This window comes from Peromyscus maniculatus, chromosome 17, assembly GCF_049852395.1.
Source record: "Peromyscus maniculatus bairdii isolate BWxNUB_F1_BW_parent chromosome 17, HU_Pman_BW_mat_3.1, whole genome shotgun sequence".
NCBI lineage: Eukaryota > Metazoa > Chordata > Mammalia > Rodentia > Cricetidae > Peromyscus > Peromyscus maniculatus.
Genome location: NC_134868.1, coordinates 1,452,350 through 1,477,863, shown reverse-complemented (window position 1 = coordinate 1,477,863; position 25,514 = coordinate 1,452,350). Strand labels below are relative to the sequence as shown.

At 49.9% G+C, this 25,514-nt stretch overlaps 1 protein-coding gene across 18 annotated transcripts in view; it reads left to right on the top strand.

Annotated features, from left to right (window-relative positions):
* Window positions 1-25,514, top strand: part of Gatad2a (GATA zinc finger domain containing 2A) — a 101,798-nt gene that overhangs the window by 48,601 nt on the left and 27,683 nt on the right. For 12 of the 18 annotated variants that reach the window (XM_076553029.1, XM_076553023.1, XM_076553036.1 and 9 more), the window contains 2 exons: window positions 7,352-7,453; window positions 23,530-23,787. In XM_076553029.1, coding sequence (XP_076409144.1) covers window positions 23,531-23,787 — 257 coding nt within the window. In that variant the 5' untranslated portion in view covers window positions 7,352-7,453; window position 23,530. Of the gene's footprint in view, window positions 1-4,243; window positions 4,315-7,351; window positions 7,454-23,529; window positions 23,788-25,514 lie in introns of all 18 variants that reach the window. The other 6 variants (XM_015988904.3, XM_076553039.1, XM_006995483.4 and 3 more) reach the window with 2 other exon arrangements.

Sequence of the window (25,514 nt, the reverse complement as noted above, 5' to 3'; positions counted from 1 at the left end):
GGTCTGAGGAGTTGGGGAGAGGCAGGCTTATTGGAGCAGTGATAAGGTGTGTGCCAAGTTTGTGCATGAGCATATGGGAACCACTATAGGGTACTGTGAGGTGTATGTGTGTCTGTCTGTCTTCAGGGGACGTTAGGGAGGCTGAGTTGGCTCTATTAGGAGAGATGATCCATCCTCTATCAAAGCCTTTGTTACCATGGGCAAGGGGAGGACAGGGTGAGCCAGCCTCAAGGCACAAACAGGCTGGGAACCCAGTGGGTGTCAGGACGTGAGATGGTGGGCAGGACTCTACCACCATTCTCATCCCTAGTGCCAGCTTGGGTTGCCAGGGGACGGGCTGTACGGCCAGTTTCCCCAGGCTCCTTTGCTCTCCTGGGACTGTTTCTCTAAGTCTCTAGTCTGCCTAGTCCAACCTGCCCCTGCTTCCTGGGGACATGGGTAATGAGGTTTTATACCCTGGGGAGAGCAGGTATTGCTCACGTTCCCTGGGGGTGCTCTTTGCTGTTGTGACTGGGGTCGCTCTGCCCCTTTCTTGAGCAGCTCCACAATGCTCAGTGATTGTAGAGGTAAAGTTTCCTCATTACTATTTGAGACAGTATTTTTGGCTTTACTTTGTCATGTTATAGGCAGACTACTCAGCTCTGTCGTTGTAGGCAGACATAGCCAGAGGGAGCATTGGTTGTGGCTGTATCCCAGGAAAACTATTTGCTTGAATGTGGATAGCAGGCAAATAGGGTGCTGACCCCCAATTTGTAAACTGAATGTGGACTGGAGCAGAACTCAAGTGACGGAGTACATACCTAAGTGTGTATATTGCTAGTACTCTGGAGGCGGGGCCAGTTGGAACTCTTTGAGTTCAGGGCCACGGGGTAGGGGGTGGGGGGTGGGGCTATATTAAGAATTAGGAAGTAGGCAGTGGTGGTGCATGCCTTTAATCCCAGCACCTGGAGGCAGAGCCAGGTGGATCTCTGTGAGTTCGAGGCCAGCCTGGTCTACAGAGTGAGATCCAGGAGAGGCACCAAAACTACACAGAGAAACCCTGTCTCAAAGAAGGGAAAAAAAAAAAAAAAAAAGGAAGCCAGGCCTGGTGGTACAGTGCCTTTCTTTTAATCTCAGCACTTGGGAAGCAGAGGCAGGTGGATCTCTTTTGAGTTCAGGGAAGGCCAGCCTGGTCTACACAGCAAATACTACACAGAGAAACCCTGTCACAAAAAAGAAATTATGATTTTTGTCTAGCTGGGTGTGGTGGCATGCATTTAATTCTATCACTTGAGAGGCCATGGCAGGCTGATCTGAGTTCCAGGAGAGCCTCATCTATGTAGTGAGGACATACACAGTGAGACCTTGTCTTGGGGTGGGGGTGAGGTATCTGTCTTGTCTCCAAAAAAGGAAGACAGCCTTTGGCTTGAAAATCCTTCTCCATCTGCCAGCACCATGGTGCCTCTTTTGAAGCTCCACTAGTGCCTGCCTTGATTTCTCCCTTTTTGATGTTATGAGTTCCACTTCTTGATGATTTGGTGGTGTGGTTGCTAGGAACCACAGAGGGTCCTGGTGAGCTTTGTGAAGATGCTTGGTTTGTGCAGGGCAGGTGGACTTGGTCTGGAAGGGGCAGAGACAGGAGCAATGAGAATTGCTTGGTTTTTGGGTCTGTCATGATGACACAAGGTGGCAGATGTTTGGGTGCAGACTGCTGAGGTGTCAGTGAGGTCAGGTGGTAGGCAGAGAGTAGAGGGGTACACTCATGCAGGGCCAGACCCAAGAAGGTAGTGCAGTCAGCCCTTCCTTGTCAAGTGCCAGTGTCTCCAGAGACACCTCCTGTGTTGGCCATTGTAGCCGGAAGGTTTCTCTCTGGTCCCACCTGGCCCTGTGGTCCCACAACCACTTATAAAATAATCATTCAGAGGCTTAATATTATTTACAAACTATATGGCCTATGGCAGCTTTCTTTCTAGGTCTTTCATCTTAAATTAACCCATTTCTATTAGTCTATGTTTTGCCATTACCAGTCTGCTGGCATCTTCAGAAGCGGCTGGCGTCTTTCCTCCTTTCTTCTCTCCTTATCTCTGCTTGGATTTCCCACCTGCCTCTCAGCTGCCTTGCCATAGGCCAATGCTGCTTTATTTATCAACCAATCAGAGCAACACATATTCATAGCACACAGAAAGACATCCCACAGCAGGCCATGAATGGTCTCCAGACAAACCTAGGGGGCTCTTGCTTCTGCCTTCATCCTGGAATTGAAAGGGAGCATCCTCCAGGCCTTGCCCCAAAGGACCAAACGACAACAAAAGATTGGCAGCCACAGTACCAAGGCTTGATTTCATGTGCATGACCATGACTCCCATGGCTGTCTTCCTGTCAAGTGTGGTTTTTCTCCAATTAGGACATGAGATCAGGGTGGGTTATAGGAGAGGTGGTGTGTGTGAGAGTGGAGGACCCAGGTGCAGGGTTAAAGCCAAACCATAATGATTTATCAGGGGAGGTGAAGAGTCTCCCATGAGCTGGTAATTGTGCACTTAAGGATTACTTAATATTGTTTTACATGTATGGATTTGACATAAAAATAGCAAAGCTTTCTGAACCTGTCTAGTGAGGTGCAGTTGTGATCACATGATTCCCTTTAGTTTCAAGAAGTGCTCCTTGTTGTAGGAGTACTAATTGGGCTCTGCTGGGTCTGCACTCACTCCTGTGAGATTCACATTGATTGATGGAGGGCTGTGTCCTGGGCTCCCCAGACTGGCTCCATCTCCATCCCAGTCAGATGTTCTAGGTTCCTGATCTGAAGCCAGGCAAAGTATGACTGCAAAGACTGTGTGCCTCACTGCTGGGTGGAGGTGGAGCAAGGATGCCTTCCTGGAAAACTCTTGAGCAGACTGGACTGGGGACTGCTGGTGGATACAGCAGTAGAAGCAGCAGGTAGCTGATAATTCCAAACACCTCCAGAACAGGGACTCCTGGAATGTGGTGAGGTTGTTTGCGGTAAGCATTTATTAGATTTTTAAGTGTCACAGTGGCCTGGTAGTTATGCTTAAGGTCTTTTTCAGTTTAGAGTGGAGATTAGGAATTGGTGTTTATTTTTATTATTTTGGAGCTAGTATATTGTTTGGTTGCCCAGGTTGTTGGCTTAGACAATCTTGCCTCAGCCTCCTGTATACATGTGACTGCAGGTGCAGGTGTACCTATCTCTTGATGACCTGGATTTGAGATTCCATTTTCGCAGGGTTTGTTTCATATGTGAAATGTCCACAGTGGGAGGGTGCTTGGTGTATAAGGCTGGGACAAAGGCTAAAAATGAGATTCATTTGGGTGGCTCACTGGGCTGGCCTCTGGGTTATGGAGATGATGGTTCTAGTTCTAGTTCACTGTTATACATTGATTGATGGATTAAAGAGTGTGTGCTTGTGTGCATGCAGGCATGTACACTCGTGTGGGTCAACTTCTGAGAATCACCTTTCCTTCTACCATGTGGCTCTCAGGGATTGAACCCAGGTTGTCAGGCTTAGTGGTGAGTACCTTACCTGCTGAGCCATCTTGCTTGTCCAGATGTTTAGAAACATGCCTCACCTTAGCAGAGAGAGAGAGAGAGAGAGAGAGAGAGAGAGAGAGAGAGAGAGAGAGAGAGAGAGAGAGAGAGGAGAGAGAGACAGACAGACAGACACTGAAATTCCAGACATATTTAATGTCAGAACTAGCAGGATTGAGCTAGGGAGGGTAGTGTATACCTCTGATAACAACAGGCAGAGGTGGGATGGTAGCAGTAAATTTAATGCTAGCTGGGGGCTATACAGAGAGATATTTTAGGTTAACTCCTGAAGTACAGTGATCTTCCTGTCTCTGTTCCCGTTTTGAGATTGTAAGAGAACGCCACTATGCCCAGCTTCTTTATAGGGTGCAAGCCCTCACGCTTGTGTGATGAGCGCGTATGCCACAGCCATGTGCCCATGGAGCTTTCTGATGGCAAATGCATCATATTCGTAGGTCAGTTGGGAAGAGAATTTGTACCTTCTTGCCATAAATAAGGGATCCCTTTCCGTTTGTTTTATTTACTTTTGTAATGGAGCCCAGGCAGGCCTAGTGCACAAGCTCTCTGCCAGAGCTACACCTAACAATGTTTTATTTTTTTGAGACAAAAATCTCTGTCTTGTCCTAGATAGAGTCAAGCCATCTTGCCTCAGTCTCCGGTGACTGCAGTTGTTGTTTTTTTCTTTCCTTGTTTATCATGTTTCTCATCCTCTTTAAACAGGTTCTGTTGTGGCCTTAACTTCTGACCGATTGATGTGACTTTGTATACTGATGGCCCCATGACTCACTGTGGTAAGGGTCCTACCAAATCAGACAGTCACAAATTAAGAACATCCAAGCAGGGGTTGGCAAGGTAGCTCAGCCACCACCTGACTACTTGACCTAAATTTGATCCCTAGAACCTGCATGGTGGAAGGAAAGAGCTGGCTCTTGCAAGTTTTCCTCTGACCTCTAAGCAGTTTCACTGCTTCCTCTCCTGGGCGTGGAACTGTAAGCTGGAGGTGTGGACAGGGCCACTGACCAGGGAGACAGGACCAGGCCATATACTGCTAGCCTGGGAACGAGTCGAGACTCCTTACTGAAAGGTGGCTTCTGCAGAAACTTGGTGCTTTTGTTCCATGGTAAAGTTGAAATCCTCACAGGGTGGGGTCTGTCTGTACTGGCCTTGATCCTGCAGAGACAGGTGCTTGGGCTACAATAGGGCTTCCTGCCCCTTGCAGAGAGACAGGCAAGTGAGGGTTAATAGCATTTATTGGATTTCCCAGCCTGAGCTGAGCCAAAAAGTCAGGCCCTGGTAGTGTCTGTGGTAAGGGCCTTACATGGGAGGGGCCTTGTGCTCCTCAATATGCAAAGTTCTCTCTACATTCACTCCTGGCTTTTCTAGGCAAGTTTTCCTAAGAGAATATTTCTTACACCCATGAGCCACAAATTACTACACCTAGTTTAGCAATAAAGATTTCATTGGGCGGTGATGGCCCACGCCTTTAATCCCAGCACTTGAGAAGCAGGGGCAGGCAGATCTATGTGAGTTCCAGGACAGCCAGGGCTACACAGAGAAACCCTATTGATGTGTTTATCTAATTATTCTTTAACAATAGAAACTTGGCCAGGCGGTGGTGGTGCACGCCTTTAATCCCAGCACTCTTGGGAGGCAGAGCCAGGTGGATCTCTGTGAGTTCAAGGCCAGCCTGGGATACAGAGCGAGATCCAGGACAGGCACCAAAGCTACACAGAGAGACCCTGTCTCAAAAAAAGTAAAATAAATAAATATCTAGATAGATAGATAGAAACCTGGGGGTCAGAAATTGGGTAAGAACCTGAATGATCATAGAAGCAGCAAAGAAGCGACCAGTGACGGTCGTGTGTATATCACCCCACCCTACCCCCATTCCTCCATCCAAAAGGAGCTGAGACCCTTTCTCAGCCCTGCCCTACTACTTTATGTGTCTGCCTGTCTTCAGTCCTCCAAAACCTCTATGGTTATTTTTTGTCAGCTAGTAGCTTAGCTCCACCCTCTGATTCAAAGCAAATTTTATTGGCAGTCTTGGGGGTGTCAGAATGCGATCAAAATATCACACAACACCCTGTCTTGAAAACAAACAATAAAAAGGGTTGTGGTAAAGTTTTCTTGCTGGGTGTGATGGGGCAAGCTTTTAACCTCAGTGCTTAAGCAGAGTCAGGCAGATCTCTGAGTTTTACTCAGCCAGAGTTACATAGCAACCATGTCTTACAAATCCAAAACTAACTAAATAGAAAAGATTTCTTTTTAAAAATTGTGTCTGGGGTAGCCGGTGGCTGTGGCGCACCCCTTTAATCCCAGCACTTTGGGAGGCAGAGCCAGGTGGATCTCTGAGTTTGAGGCTAGCCTGGGCTACAGAGTGAGATCCAGGACAGGCACCAAAACTATGCTGAGAAACCCTATTGGGGGGGGGGACAATCCCCCCCCCCAAAAAAAAGTGTCTGGGTGTTTTACCTATATGTATGTGCCTAGTGCCCAAGGAGGCCAGAAGAAGGTGTTGGATCCCCTGGAACTGGAGTTCCAGAAGGTTGTGAGCTGCCATGTGGGTACTAGGAACCTAACCCTGGACCTCTACAAGAGTAGCCAGGGCTGAGCCATTTCTTAAATTTAAAAAACAAAAACAAAAAATCCACTAGCTTCTTATTAGAATGTTCTCCTGACAGTCATGTGAACACACACGGACACACACACACACACACACACACACACACACACACACACACACACACTCACACCAGAGGTGTATGGATGCTGGGCAAGCCACGTGCATAAAGTTGTGAGAGCGGGACCCAGCCTGGTAACACAGCCTCGGGGCCTGTGATGAGCCACTCTTCTGTGACCTTGGGCTTTAGCTGCATGTCTCATCTGCATGGCAGGCAGTCTCTTCTTTCCTGTGCACTTGTTGACCCCTGGGGTTGAAGGTAAGCTGCCTCAGTTCAAGGGTGAGCGTGGCTGTCCCGGGCAGTGTCTTCCTCTTCCTCAGGGACCAGCCTGGACTTGTGCAGTGGTGGTGGTTCAGGAAGGGAACCTGGCTGATCTGGGAACTGGGCTGGTTTCCTGAGTATCAGACACATCAGGTCCCTGTTTTGTAAAGTGGGGTCTGCCCTAAGGCCGTCCCCACTGGTCAGCACCTGTGCCAACCCAATCTTACTGTTCTGTGACTCCTGGCTTGCTGTGAGGATAGCCCTCGAATCACTTAACTTTTGTGTTCTGGGTGTTGGTGCAAACAATCTGTTGTCATGCTTGTTTTTGTTTTTTGTGTTTTCAAGACAGGGTTTCTCTGTGTAGTTTTGGTGCCTGTCCTGGATCTCCCTCTGTAGACCAGGCTGGCCTTGAACTCACAGAGATCCGCCTGTCTCTGCCTCCCGAGTGCTGGGATTAAAGGTGTGCTGCTGCACCACCACCACCACCACCACCACCACCACCACCACCACCACCACCACCACCACCACCACCACCACCACCACCACCACCACCACCACCACCACCACCAGGCTTTTTTTGTGCTTCAAAGACAGGTCTGGGATGTTGTTCACAGGTTGCTCCTCCCCTCCACTAGGCCTTAGCAATTGATTTCCTTGTCTGGCCTCTGTTGTGGAAGGCAGCAATGGCATATTTCACTATTCCTGTTCCTATGACTGAAGGCATTTTCTTGTATCGTGGGTGCTTAAGACAGAACCAGAACCCAGGACCTTCCTCACATTTGGCAGACTCTCCCACTGAGCCACACCCTTTCACTGGAAACATTTGCAATTGCCCAGGTTCCCAACCCTTCTTTAGAACTCAGTGTTTTTCTGTCTTTTGGTTTAGGTTGGCCTGCACATTGAGCCAGCACGTCCACATAAGTTGCCTTTTGACAGAGCTGTGGCCATGGCCGCATAGTAGGACCAGCGTCCCAGACCCTGAGGCCAGGTGAGTGCTGGGGACTTGCATCTATTTTCTTTTTTTTTTTTTGGTTTTTCGAGACAGGGTTTCTCTGTGTAGCTTTGCGCCTTTCCTGGAGCTCACTTGGTAGCCCAGGCTGGCCTCGAACTCACAGAGATCCGCCTGGCTCTGCCTCCCGAGTGCTGGGATTAAAGGCGTGCGCCACCAACGCCCGGCGAGGGGGGACTTGCATCTATGAAATGGAAAGCTGGCTCAGGTAACCGCCATACACATAATGGAGTCCTGCTTGGGAAGAGAAGGCAAGTCATACCTGTGAGATCAGGTATGACACTTGAGCCTCCGGGTAAAGACACCATGTTCATTGCTCAAAGGCCTAAAGAAGGGGGACCCTTGACCTCCAGCTGTATCTCCTTCTAAATGGCTAGAATTGTTCTTGAGTCACTGCCCAGCACTTATGTGGAAACTTCAGCTCTGCAGAACACAGAAGGGCCAGAGCTCCACATGGGGAGGAGGACATCTCTGTTCCCATCAGGACCTGGTAGTCACACTTTGGCTCAGGGCCATGTACCTGTAAAAGGAGGAGGACAAACCTCAAAACCTCCTAGGACAGCTCCCTCCTTTTTCAGACTGTAGCATGCAGCTCAAAATAGGCAGGGGTCTTGTCAGTGGCGTCTGGTTGGCTACTGTGTGAGACTCGGCTGCTCTGACATCCCTGGTATGCTGGACACGGGCAGGTGTGACAGTGTTAGCATTAGTGTGGGAGGCCAGCTCCCACCTTTTCCAGGGCTCCTATGAGGAGGAGAGAGGGATAAGATGGAAAGATAGCAAAGAGGAGAAAGACAGAAACACAGGATAGCTTCAGGAGGGCCTGGGTCAGTACCCACCAACCTCGAGGTTTTATCCAAAAGGGCTTTTTATAACATGCCAAGGGGAAAGGCAAAAGACCTCCCCCTTGCAAGATCAAAGCATACCATTTAGCCAAGTGTAGACCTTTCCAAACACCTGGTAACCACGCCTGTGGTCAAATCATCCCATTATGCAGCCCTGCTGGGTAAAGCAAGCTCAGATTCTCTGACCCTGAGTAATTTGGGCCTGTACAGGTTAGGGGCTTGTTCTATTTTTAATTTTCTCATTTTAATTTATATGTGTTGTGTGAGTGTTATGTGTAACACTGTATATGTGTTATGTGTAACAGTATATGTGTAACACTGGCATGCCTGGTACCTGAGGAGGTCACAAGTGTCATCGTGTCCGTTGGAACTAGAGTTAAGGATGGCTGTCAATCACCATGTGTGTGTTGAGATTTGAACCTCCGCAGGGCAGTGGTGGCACACGCCTTTAATCCCAGCACTCAGGAGGCAGAGCCAGGCGGATCTCTGTGAATTCGAGGCCAGCGTGGTTTACAGATCAAGATCCAGGACAGGCCCACCAAAACAGCGCAGAGGAACCCTGTCTTGAAAAAAAAAGAAGAAGAAAGAAAAGAAGGGAGGGAGGGAGGGAGGGAGGGAGGGAGGGAGGGAGGGAGAGAGAGAGAGAGAGAGAGAGAGAGAGAGAGAGAGAGAGAGAGAGAGAGAGAGAGAGAGAGAGAGAGATTGATTTGAACCTGGGCCCTCTGCAAAAGCAGAAAGTGCTCTTAACCTTTGAGCCATCTCTCCAACTTCATATTTTGTGTTTTTAGACAGGGTGTCACCGTGTAGTCAAGGCTAGTCTTAAACTCAACTTGATCTTTTGCCTTAGACTCCCAAGTGTTCAAATTACAAGTATATACCACCAGCTCTGGCTTGTTTCTTGAGAGAGTGTTTTATTATGTAGCCCCAGATGAATTCCAGGTAATCCTTCTGCCTCTGCTCTGGTTTTAGTTTATATTTTCTGGGGTATGTCTTGGTTTAAATAGTAGGTCACGCTCACCTTTTATTGCAGCTGGGGTCTCTTGGTTCCTGGTTGTCAGTGTACTAGGCAACTCCTGCCCATTACCGAGGTGTCCACAGACCACATGTGCACCCCAGCAGGTCCTTCTGCCTGCTCAGATTCATGGACAAGGTGTTTGTCCTTGAATTTCTCTTGCTAAGGGGTCTTGTTTGGTAGGGATGATGCTCACTTATGTACAGGGTGTTACAGATCTTAAGGAGTGGCTTTAGAAAAGCATTTGCTAGCCCTTCAGTGGTGACGCACGCCTTTAATCCCAGCACTCAGGAGGCAGAGGCAGGTGGATCTCTGTGAGTTTGAGGCCAGCCTGGTCTGCAGAGCTAGTTCCAGGAGAGTCGGCTACACAAAGAAAACCCTGCCTCACCCACCTCACCCCCCCAAAAAAAGAAAGAAAAGCATACGCTTCCCAGAGAAAGTAGTGCAGATGTGGCCGTTGGCCACAGCATGATCAGCGTTGTCTTCCTGTTAAGGAGAATTGTGCGTGTTGCAGAGTTCCTGAGATGTCTTTGCTGGAAAACACTCACCTGTCGGTTCTGGCTGCTCCTGTGGAGGGCACAAGGTCCTACCTGCATCATAGTGTTAACCCTAGAACCATTCCCAAAACTATCCTGTGGGCTGTGGGAAAAGATTGTGACAGGAGCTTATTGCTGTGCCAGCACTGGGGTGAAGGAGGTGGGCGTGGCCCTGTGTTCTGTGTGACAGTTTCTAGGTAGAGACAAAAGGAGATGAAAGAAGCAGAGACAGTCCTGACTGGAGTGTCCCTTGTGCCAGCTCCTGGGTTCTGTCGTTTGTTCTTAGTCCTACACAAAACAGCATGAATCCATTTCCTAAGGAAAGGTGTATGTGCATTTGCTCTTAAAAATTTCACTCTTGCATGTGTATGACATGTGTGCTGTTGCAGGGCATATGCATACCATAGCAGGGTATACCCTGCCATACCATACCATCAGGTGTTGTTTTTCTCCTGCATTTTTACATCAGATGACAGTTTTGTAAAGCTGGTTTTTTGGAGTCAAATTTTTGGTTTTAGGGTAAAAAATGTGCATATTTTTTTCCTGTCAGATACTGTAGAGGAAACAAATGTCTCTAAGTACCAAAAGAGAAGCGCACAACTTGAGTCAAACTTCAGATCACTGACTTCTGAATCTGCACTGGGACCATGGCAGTTGTGTCAAAAGGGCCCACACCAGCATCTCAGATCAGGTGGGGTGGGTGGTTGCCAGTGAGTTAGATGTGGTGGTAGAGTACTGGCTAATGAGACCCTGGCTTCATCCCAAGAAACACAACACAGTTCATGGTGAGCCAGGTGCCAGATCTCAGCTCCTTGGAAGGCTGAAGCAGGAGGGCCATTTGGGTTCAGGAGTCTAGGAGCAAAGTAAGACCCTCCTCTCTCTAAGTAATTAAAAACATAAAAAGTCTCCAACTCATGTCAGTGCTCAAAGAAAAAGAAGCTGATCAGTCAGTCCCCAGTTCCTTTAGAGGATGTTGGGGAGCCAGTGGGGTTTTATATGTGGAGGAGATGAAGGCATATCCGCTGCTTCTCTAGGCTGAACTTTCTCGCACCAGGATGCAAGGGTGAGGCCCATTAGCATGGACTACAGAACCTGTTGTCCCTGTGGGTTGGTTCTTGTTTTTACAGACAGAGTTTTTCTGTATAGACCAGACTAGTCTCAAACTCATGATTCTCTTGCTGTGGACATGTGTCATCATAGTATCACTACTACTTGGTGGGTATGCTGGAAATCTTCCATAACAAAGTTTAGGGCCAGCAAGATGGCTCAGTAGGTAAAAGCACTTCACCATAAGCCTAGGGTCTGTCTCCCCCGGAATCTCACAGTGGTCCATCTATGGCCTGTGAACTCCTGAATCTTTTCATTTTTCTTTTTTTTTTTAAAGATTTATTTATTTATTATGTATTCAGTATTCTGCCTGCATACATGCCTGCAGGCCAGAAGAGGGCACCAGATCTCATTACGGATGGTTGTGAGCCACCATGTGGTTGCTGGGAATTGAACTCACGACCTCTGGAAGAGCAGCCAGTGCTCTTAACCACTGAGCCTTCTCTCCAGCCCCTGAACTCCTGAATCTTATGCCTCAACTTCAAGCTGGACTTTGCCTGAGTATATTGTGAGAGTATCTTTAGTGTCTTTTAGAATTAACTCTTCGATTTTAAAATTGTTAGTGGTGAGGCCACTTCTCATAAATACGTAGTATAAAACAGTAGGAGTATGTTTAGGGCTATTTCAGACATTGTTGGAATTCAGTTCTAATCCTAAGCCAAAAATTCATTTAATGATTTTTGTAAAATTCAAGCCAGCAGCTCAAATACCAGTTTTGTTCTTGTTCTTGTTTTCTTTAAGCCAGGGTCCCATTAAGTAACTAGAACTCACTGTGTAGTTCAGGCTGGCCTCAAATTGTAGGTCCACCTGTCTTCTCTACAGTGTAGGATTAAAGGGCATGTACCACCATGTCCAATTCTTCTTCTTCTTCTTCTTCTTCTTCTTCTTCTTCTTCTTCTTCTTCTTCTTCTTCTTCTTCTTCTTCTTCTTCTTCTTCTTCTTCTTCCTTCTCTCTCTCTCTCTCTCTCTCTCTCTCTCTCTCTCTCTCTCTCTCTCTCTCTCTCTCTCCCTCCCTCTCCCTCTCCCTCTCCTCTCCCTCTCTCCCCCCCCTCCTCCCCCCTCTTTCTTTCTCTCGGTTTTTCAAGAAAGGTTTCTCTGTATAGTTCTGGCTATCCTGGAACTCACTTTGAGACCAGGCCTGCCTCTGCCTCCTGAGTGCTGGGATTAAAGGTGTGTGCCACCACTGCCTGACTCATTCTTTAGCTTTTGAGACAGGATCTTAAATGTTGGCCTATGGACTGAAGAGGACCACAGCTTCCTCCAGCATGGATGCTCAAGAGTGTATTGTCCCATGCATGTTCTACAGGCTGCACTCTCAGATATTGGCACATTTACTGGGACAGGCTCAATCAATCCTGTGTGTGTGGTAAATTGCTGTGACCCTCTGGGTCCTCCTGAGAGGTACCATGGCTGGTTTGGTGGTTTCAGACTATGAAGCTGTACTTGATCAAGCATCTTTCCTTCAGAACTGGCTTGTGTTACTGATACCAGGCCCAGACAGCTGCAGCCCCTGGGGTTGAGACCCTCTAAAAACAAAAAACAAAAAATCACCCAGGTAAAATTGACATTCTCACCATTTCAAAGTGTGGTATCTGGTAGCATTAAAATAGTCTCAGCATTGTGTAATTCTCTGTAATTCCAGAACATTTAAAAATTTTATTTTTATATATGTATGTGTGTACGTGTGTGCGCGCGCGCTTGTGCGCACCCCCCATGTGCTCTGCGAGTGGGTGCTCAAGGTCAGAAGAGGGCACCTCCTTGGAGCTGGAGTTGGCAGGCATTGTGAGCTGTCTGTTAGTCATTTGCATGGCTGCAAGGAATGTCTAGTCAAGTGTTGTAATTTCTGAATTGATATGTCATTTTGTTCTTTGATAAGGGGGGGCTGCTATGAACTCAGACATTCTAAGCAAGCTTCCTTGACTGTCCACAGCCATAAGAAATTGTCCTCTGTCTGAAGATGTTTTGGATATCAGTCCTTCATGAGGAGATTTTGTCTGTTTCACCGTATTGGTATTTTGTTTGTTTTTTTCAGAGTTTTTCTGTGTAGCCCTGACTGTCCTGGAACTAGATCTGTAGACCAGTCTGGTCTTGAACTCACAGAGATCCGCCTGCCTCTGCCTCCTGAGTGCTGGCATTAAAGGTGTGCACCACCATGCCCAGTTGTTTGTTTGGTGGTTTTTTTTTTTGTTTGTTTGTTTGTTTTGTTTTGTGTGTGGTGACAGTGTCTCACTCTGTATTTGGACTCACAGCAGTCCTCCTTTTTCAGATCCCAGTGCTGGGATTGCCTATGTGGTAATCCACTATGCCTGGCTTGGTTTGAAATTTCTAGGTGCCTTTCTTTGCTGTCCGGCTACTTGTGGAGTACTGGGCTGCAGAAGTGTCACATGGCCTGCTGGCTTCTGTGGGCTTTCAATCGTTACCTTCCTTCTTGTCATGAAGATGCTGGCTTAGTTTACAGGAGGGGACTGAGGAAAGCAAGCTTGCCTCTGCTTTGTTTTCAGTTTGTTTAGTGAGTGTGTCCATCTAGTGCCTCTTTTGTGCTGAGCGTTGTGCCTGCACTGGGCCCAGGTGGCACAGAGGTGTCTCCTGTCCTGGGAGAGGGTGGGAATATGTAAACAGATGAACATATAGATAGAAGCTGAAAGTATCAGTTGAGACCTGGTGGAAGAGCCCTGTGGGCAGGGAGCAGGGGTACAGAGCTAGCTTTTCCATTGGGATGCTAGGGTGTGGGGCATGGTGGAGTGGTGGAGGCCACAGAGACTGCAAGCTTTTTGGTCAAGGCCAGGGCTGCTGCTTTTTTTTTCTTCAGCATGATCTGACTAAAGATAGACTTTGATTTTGTTGTTTTTTTTGTTTGTTTTGTTTTGTTTTTTCCAGTACAGGGTTTCTCTGTGTAGCCTTGGCTGTCCTAGAACTCGCTTTGTAGACCAGATTGGCCTCAAACTCAGAGATCCAACTGCCTCTGCCTCCTGAGCACTGGGATCAAAGCTATGTGCCACCACTTTCTGGTTGAAGATACACTTCTGTGATTAGCTTCTGTGTGACACCTCATGTGCAGCTCCGCTCTGTGGGCTGGAGGTGTGTAGGGGAGTTGTCTGTGCACAGACAGGAAAGGAGTAAGGGATCTGACCTGATTCTCCTTGTCATGGACTGGGGAACCTCAGGCCTCCTGCAGGGAAGAGCTGCAGTCAGAAGCACCGTGGCAGAAGGTACCTCTGTGAAAGGGACATGGGACACATCTTGGTCCTCTAGGGAACGTTTCTTCTGAACCTTTGGGGACTTCCTGTGCAAAACCGTCTGTCCTTCCTAGGCAACAGCATGGATGAAAGGTCAGGCTAGGTCCTACAGGAGGGTTGGCCTGCCTGTAAGGGTTATGGGCTCCATTTCATGGTGTTAGCAGTCTCAGGCTGAAGTGATGGCTGTGGCCTGCTCATGATACCTCAAATCCAGGCCTTGGGTTACTGCATAGCTCTCAGTTTTCCCTCACATGGCTGTACTGGGCAGCACATTCCTCTCCCTGGGCTGCAGGCCAGCAGAGGACACAGCTTGAGGTTGGGTGCCCATGTGGGGCCACTCCTATCCTGGCCACAGCAGACATACTGGGGACAGTAAGGACTCTTGAGATCCCACATGTGTTTATGTACATACTAGTGAATATTGGGAGTGTTTACATGCATGTTTGTACATGTTGAGCAAGGCCGCTGTGTGCCACTGACTGGGCATTCAGGAGCTGAGGATGTGTAAGTGTCTGATGTTCCTTTCTGCCCTCTATTTATTGTCTGCTGTCTGTCCTATGAGATCTGATGCTCTTTCGTCAGGCATCTTGTCTGGGACTCTCTCCCTCCCCTTGTCACTTTTGGTGTCTAGATGCAGCCGAGTGCTGATCAGGTTTCAGGAGCCTTCAAGTAGTCGTTGGACAGAAGCACCTGTGGGTCACATGTCTTGTTTTTTTAAGAGTCTATCCCCTAATACCTATATTGCCCCCGATCACTGGACTAGGTGCCTCACTAGGTTTGGAGTGGAGTGCTGTTACTCAGCTAGGTGGGTCTAAGAGTTTTGAGGAGAGGAGCAGAACTGACTGTACCTAATGTAGACTTTCAGTGCCCAATGACTTCCTTCTGGGACCTGTCCATAGTTGGAAGTTTCCCTGTGTCCCGACTGGTCCCACAGCCACTCAGACACAAGTAAACACACAGAGGCTTATATTAATTATGAACTGGATGGCCTATGGCTCAAGCTTCTTGCTAGATAGCTATTATAACTTAACCCATTTCTATTTATCTATAAATTGCAACATGGCTGTGGCATTACCAGTCTGCTGGCATCTTGCTGTTCCTTGGGCAGCGGCTGGTGCCTCCCCCCACTCTGTCCTTTTTTTCCGTATCTCCTTGGATTTCCCACCTGCTTCTAAGCTGACTTGCCATAGGCCAAAACAGCTTTATTTATTAGCCAGTGGGAGCAACACATATTCACAGCACGCAGAAAGACATCCCACAGCATCTGTCCTCAGGACCTTCCTGGGAGTGGAAGCCAGTATGATTCCTCATCCTCCTGGATCTCTCCATCCCCCGCCCCCAATACCTGATTAATAATCTTAGGGTTTCACTGGTGCATGTGGTCCCTCCCTGAGCTTTAGATGCCCTGGAGACCTGTCCTGATCCTGTAGCTCCATCTTACCACAGGGCCTCCATGGGCCATAGGCCTCCAGACACTTGGCTGTAGTACATTCGGGTTCTGCTGTCTCTCCATACCCTCACAGAGTCATCCCTGGAGCCCTTGGCTGAGCTCTGCATTGGTACTGGGTTAAAGTTTCATTCTCTGCAGCAGTTGTATGTGTAGCGTGTTACTTCCTTGTCTGAGGGCCCTCTGCCTTAGAGTTCCACGTGTGTGAGCTTTTTAGGACAGGCTGAGGCCAATCCTGGAGCTAGCTGCTTGTCTGCTCTTCTCAGAGACTTAATTAAGCCTTGGTCCTGGGTGTGGGTTGAATTTGCTGGTTGCACGACCTTCTGAATGCTCTGCCTCTGCATGATCTGCTCTGGGCTATGTTGGGGAAGTGGGCTGTTGACCGCTGTGTTGGAGGACACCGGAGCTGCGCTGCTGTTGCTTTTCCCTGTGTGCTTTTGTCTGGAGAAACACTAGCTTAGGTGGCCTGAGGGCTGTGGCCCATCATGGCACATAGTTTTATTTGGACACAGCCGTGCCCACCGGAGTATGTGCTGTCAGGACCTCAAGACAGTCCTACCACAGAGAGGACATGATCCCAGACACCAGAGGTCCTGGAATGCTCTCGCTGGACTGCTTCCCCTGAAGTCCAGAAAAGCTCTCAGTGAAACTCACCTACAAGTGCACTGCAAAATGCCACCTCTGCTCATGCCCATCCCCTCCTTGGGTCCCACGGCCCACCATGATACAGCAAGCTCAGGTCTCCCCAAGGCAAGAGTTAGAGTCTCTGTGACATGGGTGTGGGATTTAGCTGTTGTAGCCCATTTGTCCTATTGATTGGGTCCCCATATTTTCTGTCCTTTGAGTGGAGTTCTGAAAGGTGGTGTCTTTGGCTCCTTTTGCCCATAGGCCTACGTGTTTCCTGCCTGAATCACATCCTCAGTGGCTTAGAACAACTCTGCAGCTGTAGGTGTTCTCATGGCCCTCGGTGGAGTTGAAATGCGTTTGTGCAGTGTGTGTCTCAGTAGAACATATCCAACTTGAGGTACACTCACTCCTAAGGTGTTCTTGGTCCCTAGAACCTGCAGGGATGGTTAGGGGAATGCTTTCTACAGGGCTCTGCCTAGAGCAATGCAGACTGCAGTCCTGGCATCCTCCCACTCTCTAGGTAACTCCTACCTCACCTGGCTGAGCCTCAGTTTTGCCCTTTTAAACTGGGGGCTGGTGATCACATTCAATCTTACAGGTGGTTGGTGGGGATGACCTTGGGGATGCTCCTAGCTAAAGGCTCACTGGGTGTTAAAGAAGACCCTGCCTTCATGTTAACACAAAAGGAGACACAGAGTGTTTGTGTGGGGCCCAAGGGTCTTACCAGCCCCAACCCCAGAGAGAAGTCCACATCTCCACATCTGCTCATTCATTTAGTTAGTGCCTGCTAGGCAGAGAGAGAGAAGGGGGGAGGGAGGGAGAGGGAAAGGAAGGAGAGGGAGAGAAAGAGAGAGAGGGGCAGAGAGGGAAGGAGAGGGAGAGTTTCCTTTGCCAAGCTAGGGACACACCAAGGACATTGTCTCTTAAAGTACATTCTGAGCTGCTGCTGCCTACCTTACAAACCATCTCTATGTGAAACCAACCCTTCAGTCGCCCTTTGGTGCTGGAGTCTCCCCTGGCCTGACCACCCCATGGCTTGTTGTCAGTGGCCTATTCCCTGATCACTGTACAGGGAGTTTTTGTTTTGTCCATGGCGGCTGCTCCCCCTTTCCTGGCCTCAGATGTGTACAGTAGGGTGCACAGCGTGCCTGAAGGTGAAGACATGCATGGCACCCGGGATTAATGTGTGGCATTTTTGTACCATGCAGTGGAGGATGCTGCTGCAAGTCGGTATTGGAAGGAGAAGGTGGGAGCTTGACTACTAGGCTTACCTAGAGTTTGGTTCCTGTCATCTTATTGAGGGGACACACTGTTCTCAGCTTGTGAGGCTCTGGGCTGTTTGGCATCTGATGAGCCCTGGCTTAAGTGAGGTATTTGGGAAAGGCCATTTGGAAGGGCCAGTGTGGCCCTCTCACTGCAGGGACCCTGCAGGAGGGCTTCTGGTCTCAGCATCTCCTCCTGCGGCTTTCCTGGTTTCATGTGTGTTAGGTTGGGAGGGGCGATGGCTGGGGGCTCAGAGGTTAAGAGCATTCATTGCTTTGCCAGAAGATCTGAATTCTGTTCCCCACACCACACCCATGTAGCTCACAACTATCCATAGCTCTAGATCCCAAGTTCCAAGATTTCTGGCCCCTTCATCTGACTTCCTCAGGCTGACACAGTACACATACAAACATAGTCAAAACACTCATATAGATAAAATACTTTTTTTTTTCTTTAAAGTGCAGGTGTTGTGACTCTGTGAGCATAGGCAGATTTATTTCTCAGTTCAAGGCCAACCTCGGCTCCATATTTAGAGACCTGGGCTGGAGAGGTGGCTCAGTTGCTCAGAGCACTGCAGAAGATCATGTGGTTGCTCACAGTCAGTCACCTGTCCCTAAGAGGGTCAGACGCCCTCTTCTGGCCTCTGTGTGTAGTTAATACAAGTAATAAATCAATCCCCACCCTCTCCCTCCCTGTGACAGGGTTTCTCTGTGTAGTCCTGGCTGTCCTAGAACTTGCTTTGTAGACCAGGCTGGCTCAAACTCAGGGATCTACTTCCCTCTGCCTCGCAACTGCAGAGATTAAAGGTGTGTGCCATCACTGCCCAGCTATAATAAATCTTAAAACATTAAAAATAACCAAACAAAAACCCCGAACTCAAACATGTCTGGCTGCTGTTGGTGCTCTGGTGTCACAGGAGCTCGTCTCAGGGCAGGGACGTTCTCCTGAGCTGCTGTTCAGAGCTTCCCGTTGTCCAGGGGCAGCTGTAGTTTTCATCTGAGGAGTTTCTTTCAGTTCTTTTTTTACCCTGTGTAGATAAAGCTGTTTGTTTTTTTTTTTTTTTTTTTTTTGGTTTTTCGAGACAGGGTTTCTTTGTGTAGCTTTGCGCCTTTCCTGGAACTCACTTGGTAGACCAGGCTGGCCTCGAACTCACAGAGATCCGCCTGCCTCTGCCTCCCGAGTGCTGGGATTAAAGGCGTGCGCCACCACCGCCCGGCTAGCTGTTTGTTTTTTGAGATAGGATCTCACTATAGCCCTGGTAGCCATGGAACTGTAGTTCAGGCTGGTCTCACACTCGAAATAATCCTCCTGCCTCAGTCCTTTTGGGGTTGAGATAAGAGGCAACTGGTAAGCATTTTAAAGCTCTGTATATTTATTACTCAACAACTTGAATTTTTCTCCTTCAGTCTGTTTTTAGTATCCACTCCTATGTGTTTTTGATATGCTGGTGAGGTAGGGTGGGGAAACTGAGCCCCCACTTTGTTCTCGGCCCTGGATCCTTTTTACTTGTCCTTACATAGGCCTGACAATATTTAAAGATTGAGACTTGGGGCTTTTTCTGAATTCCTTCCAGAAGAGTCTCAGCTACTTGGTCATTTGGATGTGTGGCAAGAAGTGACCTGGGCCCACCCAGGCAGGTCTAAGTGTCTGTTCTGCTTTTGAGACGACCTGCCTGTCACAACTTAGCTGTCTTTTCCCTTATTCCGGCCCCCCTCCAAATGTTCAGGGGAGTGGCTGTGCCACGTGGTCAGATTGAACAAGGCTCCCAAGCCCCAGTTGCTGATAGGGGTGACCTGGCCTCCAGCTTGGGTCACAACTCTCTGGAGAGTGCCAGCTGCAGGCCAGGAGGAGCTGGGCAGCAGGACCTCTGTGCCTTATGATTGGGCTGCATGTGTCCTTGCCTTTGTCAGACGAGCGCAGCTGCTTCCTGAGACCTGCCTCTTCCAGATAGGAGTGATGTTCCTCAAAGCCCCAGGATAGAAACTGCCCTAAAGGAGAGTGCCACTGCATCAAACTGTAGACACCCACCAGCCCTTAGTTCTTTAGAACAAGGTGGACCTCTGTGCTCCCTGTCATCATGCTCCCATGCTGGAGTCCTGTCACCCCCCCACAGTCCATCTGGACCATCTCCATCAAGACTGAGTTCTGATGCACTCTTTCCCACCTGGCCTCTGCCTCTCTGCTCCCCTAACCACTCAGACCGGTCACCTGACACCCTTGGCCATTTCGGTCTTTGCCCAGCTGTGCATTCCTGGGTGGAGTAATCCTCAGCCCCTAGGACAGCAGCTCCCCTGGTAGAGGCCCAGGGCAGCCATTGAGGGAAGGAGTAGGAAGTGTTTGTTTCTCCCTCCCCCCCCTCCTTCCCCCTGGGGCTAAGGTTCCCCAGGTTACAAACATCAGCTGTCAGCTTGGTTCATGCTTTACCCACTTACTACCCTCCTCTGCTCATGTCTGGGGCACACATTTTGGAGTATTACTAACGGTCAGGACAACAGAGTCTAACCTCTTGAGTGTTGGCATGATGCTCAGTTTCAGCCTGGAGAAGCTTTTCATTCTTTCAGAGTGTGCAGCTGCTGGCCCCAAGCCCTTCTTGAGGGAGACTTAGCATAGTGTGTTAGTGTGGCAGTTGGACTGTGTGACTTGTGTCTGTGTGTTAGCAGGGGATGGTCACTGGCCTGCCGTACTTAGCCTGTGCTGGGTACCTTGGCTCTAGAGGACTTGTTAGAGGTTCTGGTCTCTGCTGCACCATTTGGTCTGTGGCATTTGACTTAGAGCTAGCTTCCTGACCAAGGTTCTGCAGCCTCCAGATAGCAGTTAATGGTGTCTGTGCTGCCTCAGAGCCACCTTTGGTACACCACAAGGACTCGGTCCCCTTGACCCCAGGGCTGGCAGAGGCGCCGTGTAGGACTCTTGCTGAGGGAGCTCTTTGCTGTACCCCACCTACCCACCAGCCTTCAGGCCCCACTGATGGTTGTGAGGGTTGCTGCACTGTGCAGACATGGGACTCAGCCCTGAGTGTTGGGAGAGAGCAGGGAGATTCTTGCTCTCGGTGCTCTAGCCCACCTCCTTAGTAGCTCGATGGCCCTTTTGACCTTCATATCTCTACTCTTCCTGTGCTGCTGCTATGCAGGCAGTGGCTGGTGAGACTCATCCTCCTGAACAGGCCTGTGGTAATGACTCTGGTGGGGCAGCTTTCTTTTTCCCTCTGGGAACTTTGAAACCTACCCTCATTTGCAAGTGAGTGATTCAGCCCCTTACTCTGCCTCTTAGGATGCTTCCTAAGGGAGGCTGGTTTCTTCTTGCCCACTTTGTGCCTGCAGTACAGTGGCTGTCAGCACTAGTCCCAGGGAGACCTTGGTCCTGCTGACCTTGAGGAGGTTGGGGCTCTTAGCACAGAATACCCTGGTGGGCTGGGTTGGTCACTCCTCAAGGGCACAGCTGTGGAGGCTGAGGCACTAGTGGAGAGGGCACAGCCTGCTTGGGACCTCTTTGGTGCCTACCAGTCCACCTCCGCTTGTCTTTCTGGAGGTGGGAAGGCAAATCCTAGGCATCCTTCCTCCTGCCTTCACTTAGCTCACCCTGAGGTCGGCTCAAGGTTTTGGGCCGAGGTAGGCCAAGCGCCAGGCTTCTCTGATAGCTTCTAACACATGGACCCAGTTTGAGTTCTGAGCAGGTAGCTGTCTCCATGTGACTGTGGAAGGGGAGTTGTCCTAGAGATACAGGGAACAGTTCCCCTAACCCTGTTAAAGACTCCTGCTTTCCTTTAGCCCTTTTCTCCTGGATCTCACTCTGTAGACCAGGCTGACCTCGAACTCACAGAGATCCCCCTGCCTCTGCCTCCCGAGTGCTGCTGGGATTAAAGGGGAGCGCCACCACCGCCCGGCCCCTCAGCCCTTTCATAGCAACAAGGGAGCGAGGCAGCGGGGTGGAGAAGGTGGACTCCAGGCAGGGTCTCGGTGGATTCAGAAGAACTACGAGGCCAAGGCCTGAGGCTGCCCTAGGAAAGCCCTTCCTGGCTGCAGCAGTTGTAGTGGTGGGGCGTTGAGGGCGGGGCCAGACCCAGAGCTTCACTCTCTGGTTTTCGAGACAGGTTTCACTGTACAGCCCTGGCTGTCCTGGATCTCGCTCTGTAGACCAGGCAGGCCTTGAACTCAGAGATCCATCTGGCTCTGCCTCCCGATTAAAAGGTGTGTGCCACCGCTGCCTGTCAAGCTTCACTCTTGAGAGTCATAATGACCCCCAGTTCCCACATGCCCTTCTTGTCAGAGGTTCTGGGCTCCCATCTTTCCCTGTCCAGGCCTGGGTGTGCTTGTATCCTGTCTGAGGGTACTACCAGGCTGCCTCCTCACTTGTCCTAGAACTCAGAGCAGCTCTGCTTCAGGCAGCCTTGACACCCAGGGCAGTGACTTGTTTGCTTTCGCAGGGAGACAAGACAGACAGATTGTCAGCAGATTTGATGGGCTTTCTGGTCAGTTGTTTTGGAGGAAGGGCAAAGCTGTAGAATTCCAGAGCTGAGAGTTGCTGGTGGAGTGGAGGGTTGGGATGGATGCTCTGGAATCTGGGGAGGTTGTCATGGTCTAGAGTGGCAGAGTTGTGGGCAGATGATAGGTTTTGGGACCCTATCCTGATCCACTCTGTACTGAGTCATACTAGGGTTAAAGCATCAGCCATACCTAGGAGGTGCCGGCTGAAGCTCTGGGTCCTCAGTCTTCTGAGATGGGGCAGGGAGCCTTCTGAGTCTGTGAAGAGAGTGACTGGATGGGGGAGCCGGGGAGGGGGTGTGACACTGGTTTGGCCATGGGAACACATCCTTGATATGATGCCCCTAGTCTTCCAGAACCTGGGAGGGGTTCCAGAACTGGCATTGTCCAGGACAGGCCCTCCCCACCATATTTGCCAGTGTGGAAACTGAGGTACCTGCAAGGAAATACCCTGCCATCTAGGTTGCAGAATCAGAAAACTTTCCCATTGTGAGCTGAGGTTCTCTGCAGGGCGAGATATATGTATTTTCATGGAACACAAATGTCCCATGAAAAACTATCCCCTGGATCCTGCCAGAACTCAGCCAGATTTTTTTCCTGCCTGTCCATAGTAAACTCTGGGTCTCTCTGACTGTCTCTAGTCTGGTGTTTTGTAGTGTTAAGACCTGGGGTTTGAGCGGCCCCTTTAAGAGCGCCTTGTCCCAGACCCTGCTGTGGAATGCCAGCAAGCTGTCCTCCTGTCTCTGCTAGGGTTAACAACACTTCACTTCAGCTGTGTTGTCTGGAACCGGTTCAGACTGGTTTTCTGGAAAGTGCTTTGTCTCTCTGACTGAATCCTGGGAAGGGTCATGTGGAGCCCAGTGATGTCATGGGATCAAAAACTGACTCAGCGGTTTGTGGGTTTTGGTGGGGTTTTTTTGTTTGTTTGTTTTTTGTTTTTTGTTTTTCCTCCTTTTTCTTTAAATCAAGGTATGTGTGTGCCACAGGTACAGGGCCATGTGGTGGCATGTTGGGATGGACCAGTCTGTACTCTGCTAAGAGTGTATCTCTGCCAAACAAAGAGCTTAATGTGACCCACACTTCTGGCTCCCTGGAGGGGAGCAGCAGAAGGTAGCTCAGGCACACAGTACCTGGGGTCACCTCTGTCCAAGTCCCCCGCATACCATCGCAGTGCAGGTGCCGGGCTGGCCCCTGGGCTGGTTTTCAAGCTCACAGTCAGCACCGTTCCTCCATAGAAGGACCCTGTGCAGTAACAGCTGCTACTGCTTTCCTCCCACTTGGATTCCATGGCTTCTCAGAGAGGGCCACACCCCAGAGGCCTGTGGACCCCTTTCCTGCCTAGTCATCCTGAAGGTGTGAAGAAAGTCTTGGACTTCTATGGTCCTGTCCTTGCCCCTTCTTCAGCTAGCCTCCTCCATGAGGAAAACAGTCACCCTCCAGACTTTAAGAAGGGTCTGCTCCTCTGTGCCTGGTTCAAATGCTGTGTCCTCCCTTTCACATACAGAATGAGTGAAGAAGCATGTCGAACCCGCAGTCAGAAGCGAGCCCTTGAACCTGACCTAACGGAGGATGATGTGGAGAGCAAGAAAATGAAAATGGAGAGAGGACCATCAGAGCTAACCATGGACGGAGACACCAGGGTGATGCCTGAGCTGGGTGCAGGCCCAGCCCAGGGGTTGCTAAGGACAACAGAGGCCATGGCCACGGTATCAGGCGAAGGAATGGTAGGAGACGGGCCTGTGGACATGCGTACCTCACACAGGTGAGTGAGAAGAGTTGGTGGGTTGGGCTGGAGCCAACAGGGCTAGGTGCAGGGTCGGGGTGTCCCTGAGTCCTGGGCTGGGGCACTGTCAGTGCCAGGTCCGTGGGTCTCAGAGGAGGAAGTCCCTTGCTGTCTGGGTCTGCCACTTGTGGGGTTCTAGGAGGACTGGAGCATTGCTTTGGTGTGAGTGCCTCAGGGAGGCCAGCCTGCGTGCCCTGCCTGTGTCACTGCTCTGCTCTGACGGACTTCTGCCATCTGCTCTGGGTTTCTCCTGGTCCTCGCTAATTACTTCAAGGGGACTTTGCTGGTACTCAGGCTTTATGACACTCAAAGGTGAAAGCCTGAAGGAAGTCAGACTAACCTTTCTTCAGAACACTCTAGAATGGAGCATTTACCCCAGACTCCACTGAGCGCACAGCCTTCCATCCTGTGATGGAACTTCCTCTGACCCCCTCTTCTGCCCACCAGGATCCTTTACCTTGAGGATCCCCGCCCAGCTTGCCTCATGTTTACCCAGTGAGGGCCAGAACGGTGGGGTTCAGAAAGCTAGTTCTCCACACATTCCCTGTAGTGCACAGGGATTTCAGTCTGTCGGCTTTGTGCAAATCCAGAGTGTTGGGACCCTGAGGGCTTCCACACTGGCTGGTGTATCTTAGAATCCTGACGGCCTGGAGGTCAGTGGGAAAGTCCAACCCCCTTCTATACTTCGTAAATTTGCCGTTAGGAAGTCTCTTCTCATCTGGGCAAACATGGCAGGATATGCCCATCGTTCCAGGAGGTACAGACAGAAAGTTCATTAGTTCAAGGTCATTTTCAGATGTATAAGGAGTTGGAGGTCAGCCTGGGATACACAGGACCCTGTCTCGCTAATAATCCTCTACTCCCTCAAAAACTTCTCTTCCTCTGACTGCTTTCTGCTGCCCTGTTCTGAACCTAGGGACTTATTTACAAACAAGTCAAAGTGACAGGCTTGGGCTCCTTTTCCTCCCTGGGACCTTCTGGGTCCTTAGCCCTCTAGTGAGATCTTTGATGGATGAGCTCCCAAAGCCAAGGGAGAGGGAGATGCCAGGTCTGTTCCATGTTTTGTCCGCTGGGGCCTGCTCCTTTGTGGGTGGGCTGGTGAAGTCCCGAGTTGAGTGTTAAGGGGTGAAAGAGCCCCTCTTCTGTTGCCGAAGCCCAGGACTGCACCAGGCCTCTGACCCTCTGGGGCCCTTCCTGGGCTGTTGGTTTCTAAACTGTCTCTTGGATGTGGCATTCACTGAAGCTGCTTAGGATGATTTCTTATGATACTTAAGGATATGGGAAACAGCTCACCCAGAGACTCTGGAGTGAGGGTTGCCTACAGACTAGAGACCCCAGGGACCTGGCTGATACAAGTGTAAGAATGGAGAAGAAACTTAACCCTGCAGGTCAGTGGGCAGAGTTGGGGGCCAGGTCACATGCTCCAGCTCTCCCTGGGCAGAACATCCCAGCCACATTCCTTCCTGGTGTAGTAGTCACCCTGTTTCACAGGTTGATGAAGTGACAGGAAATGTGCTCTCAGTGGCAACCTCTGCAGTGTGGGGACAGTCTGAAGGGAACAGCCCTAGTTTCTGTGTTTGGTCTTCCCTGGAGTATCTGGCCAGGGACCTTTAGGGACTTTCCTCCAGCACTGTGTGTGTTCTGTTGGTGTCAGGCAGGGGTTGGGTTCTGTGGGTACTCATGTAATGAGTGTGTCCACCTAGAGT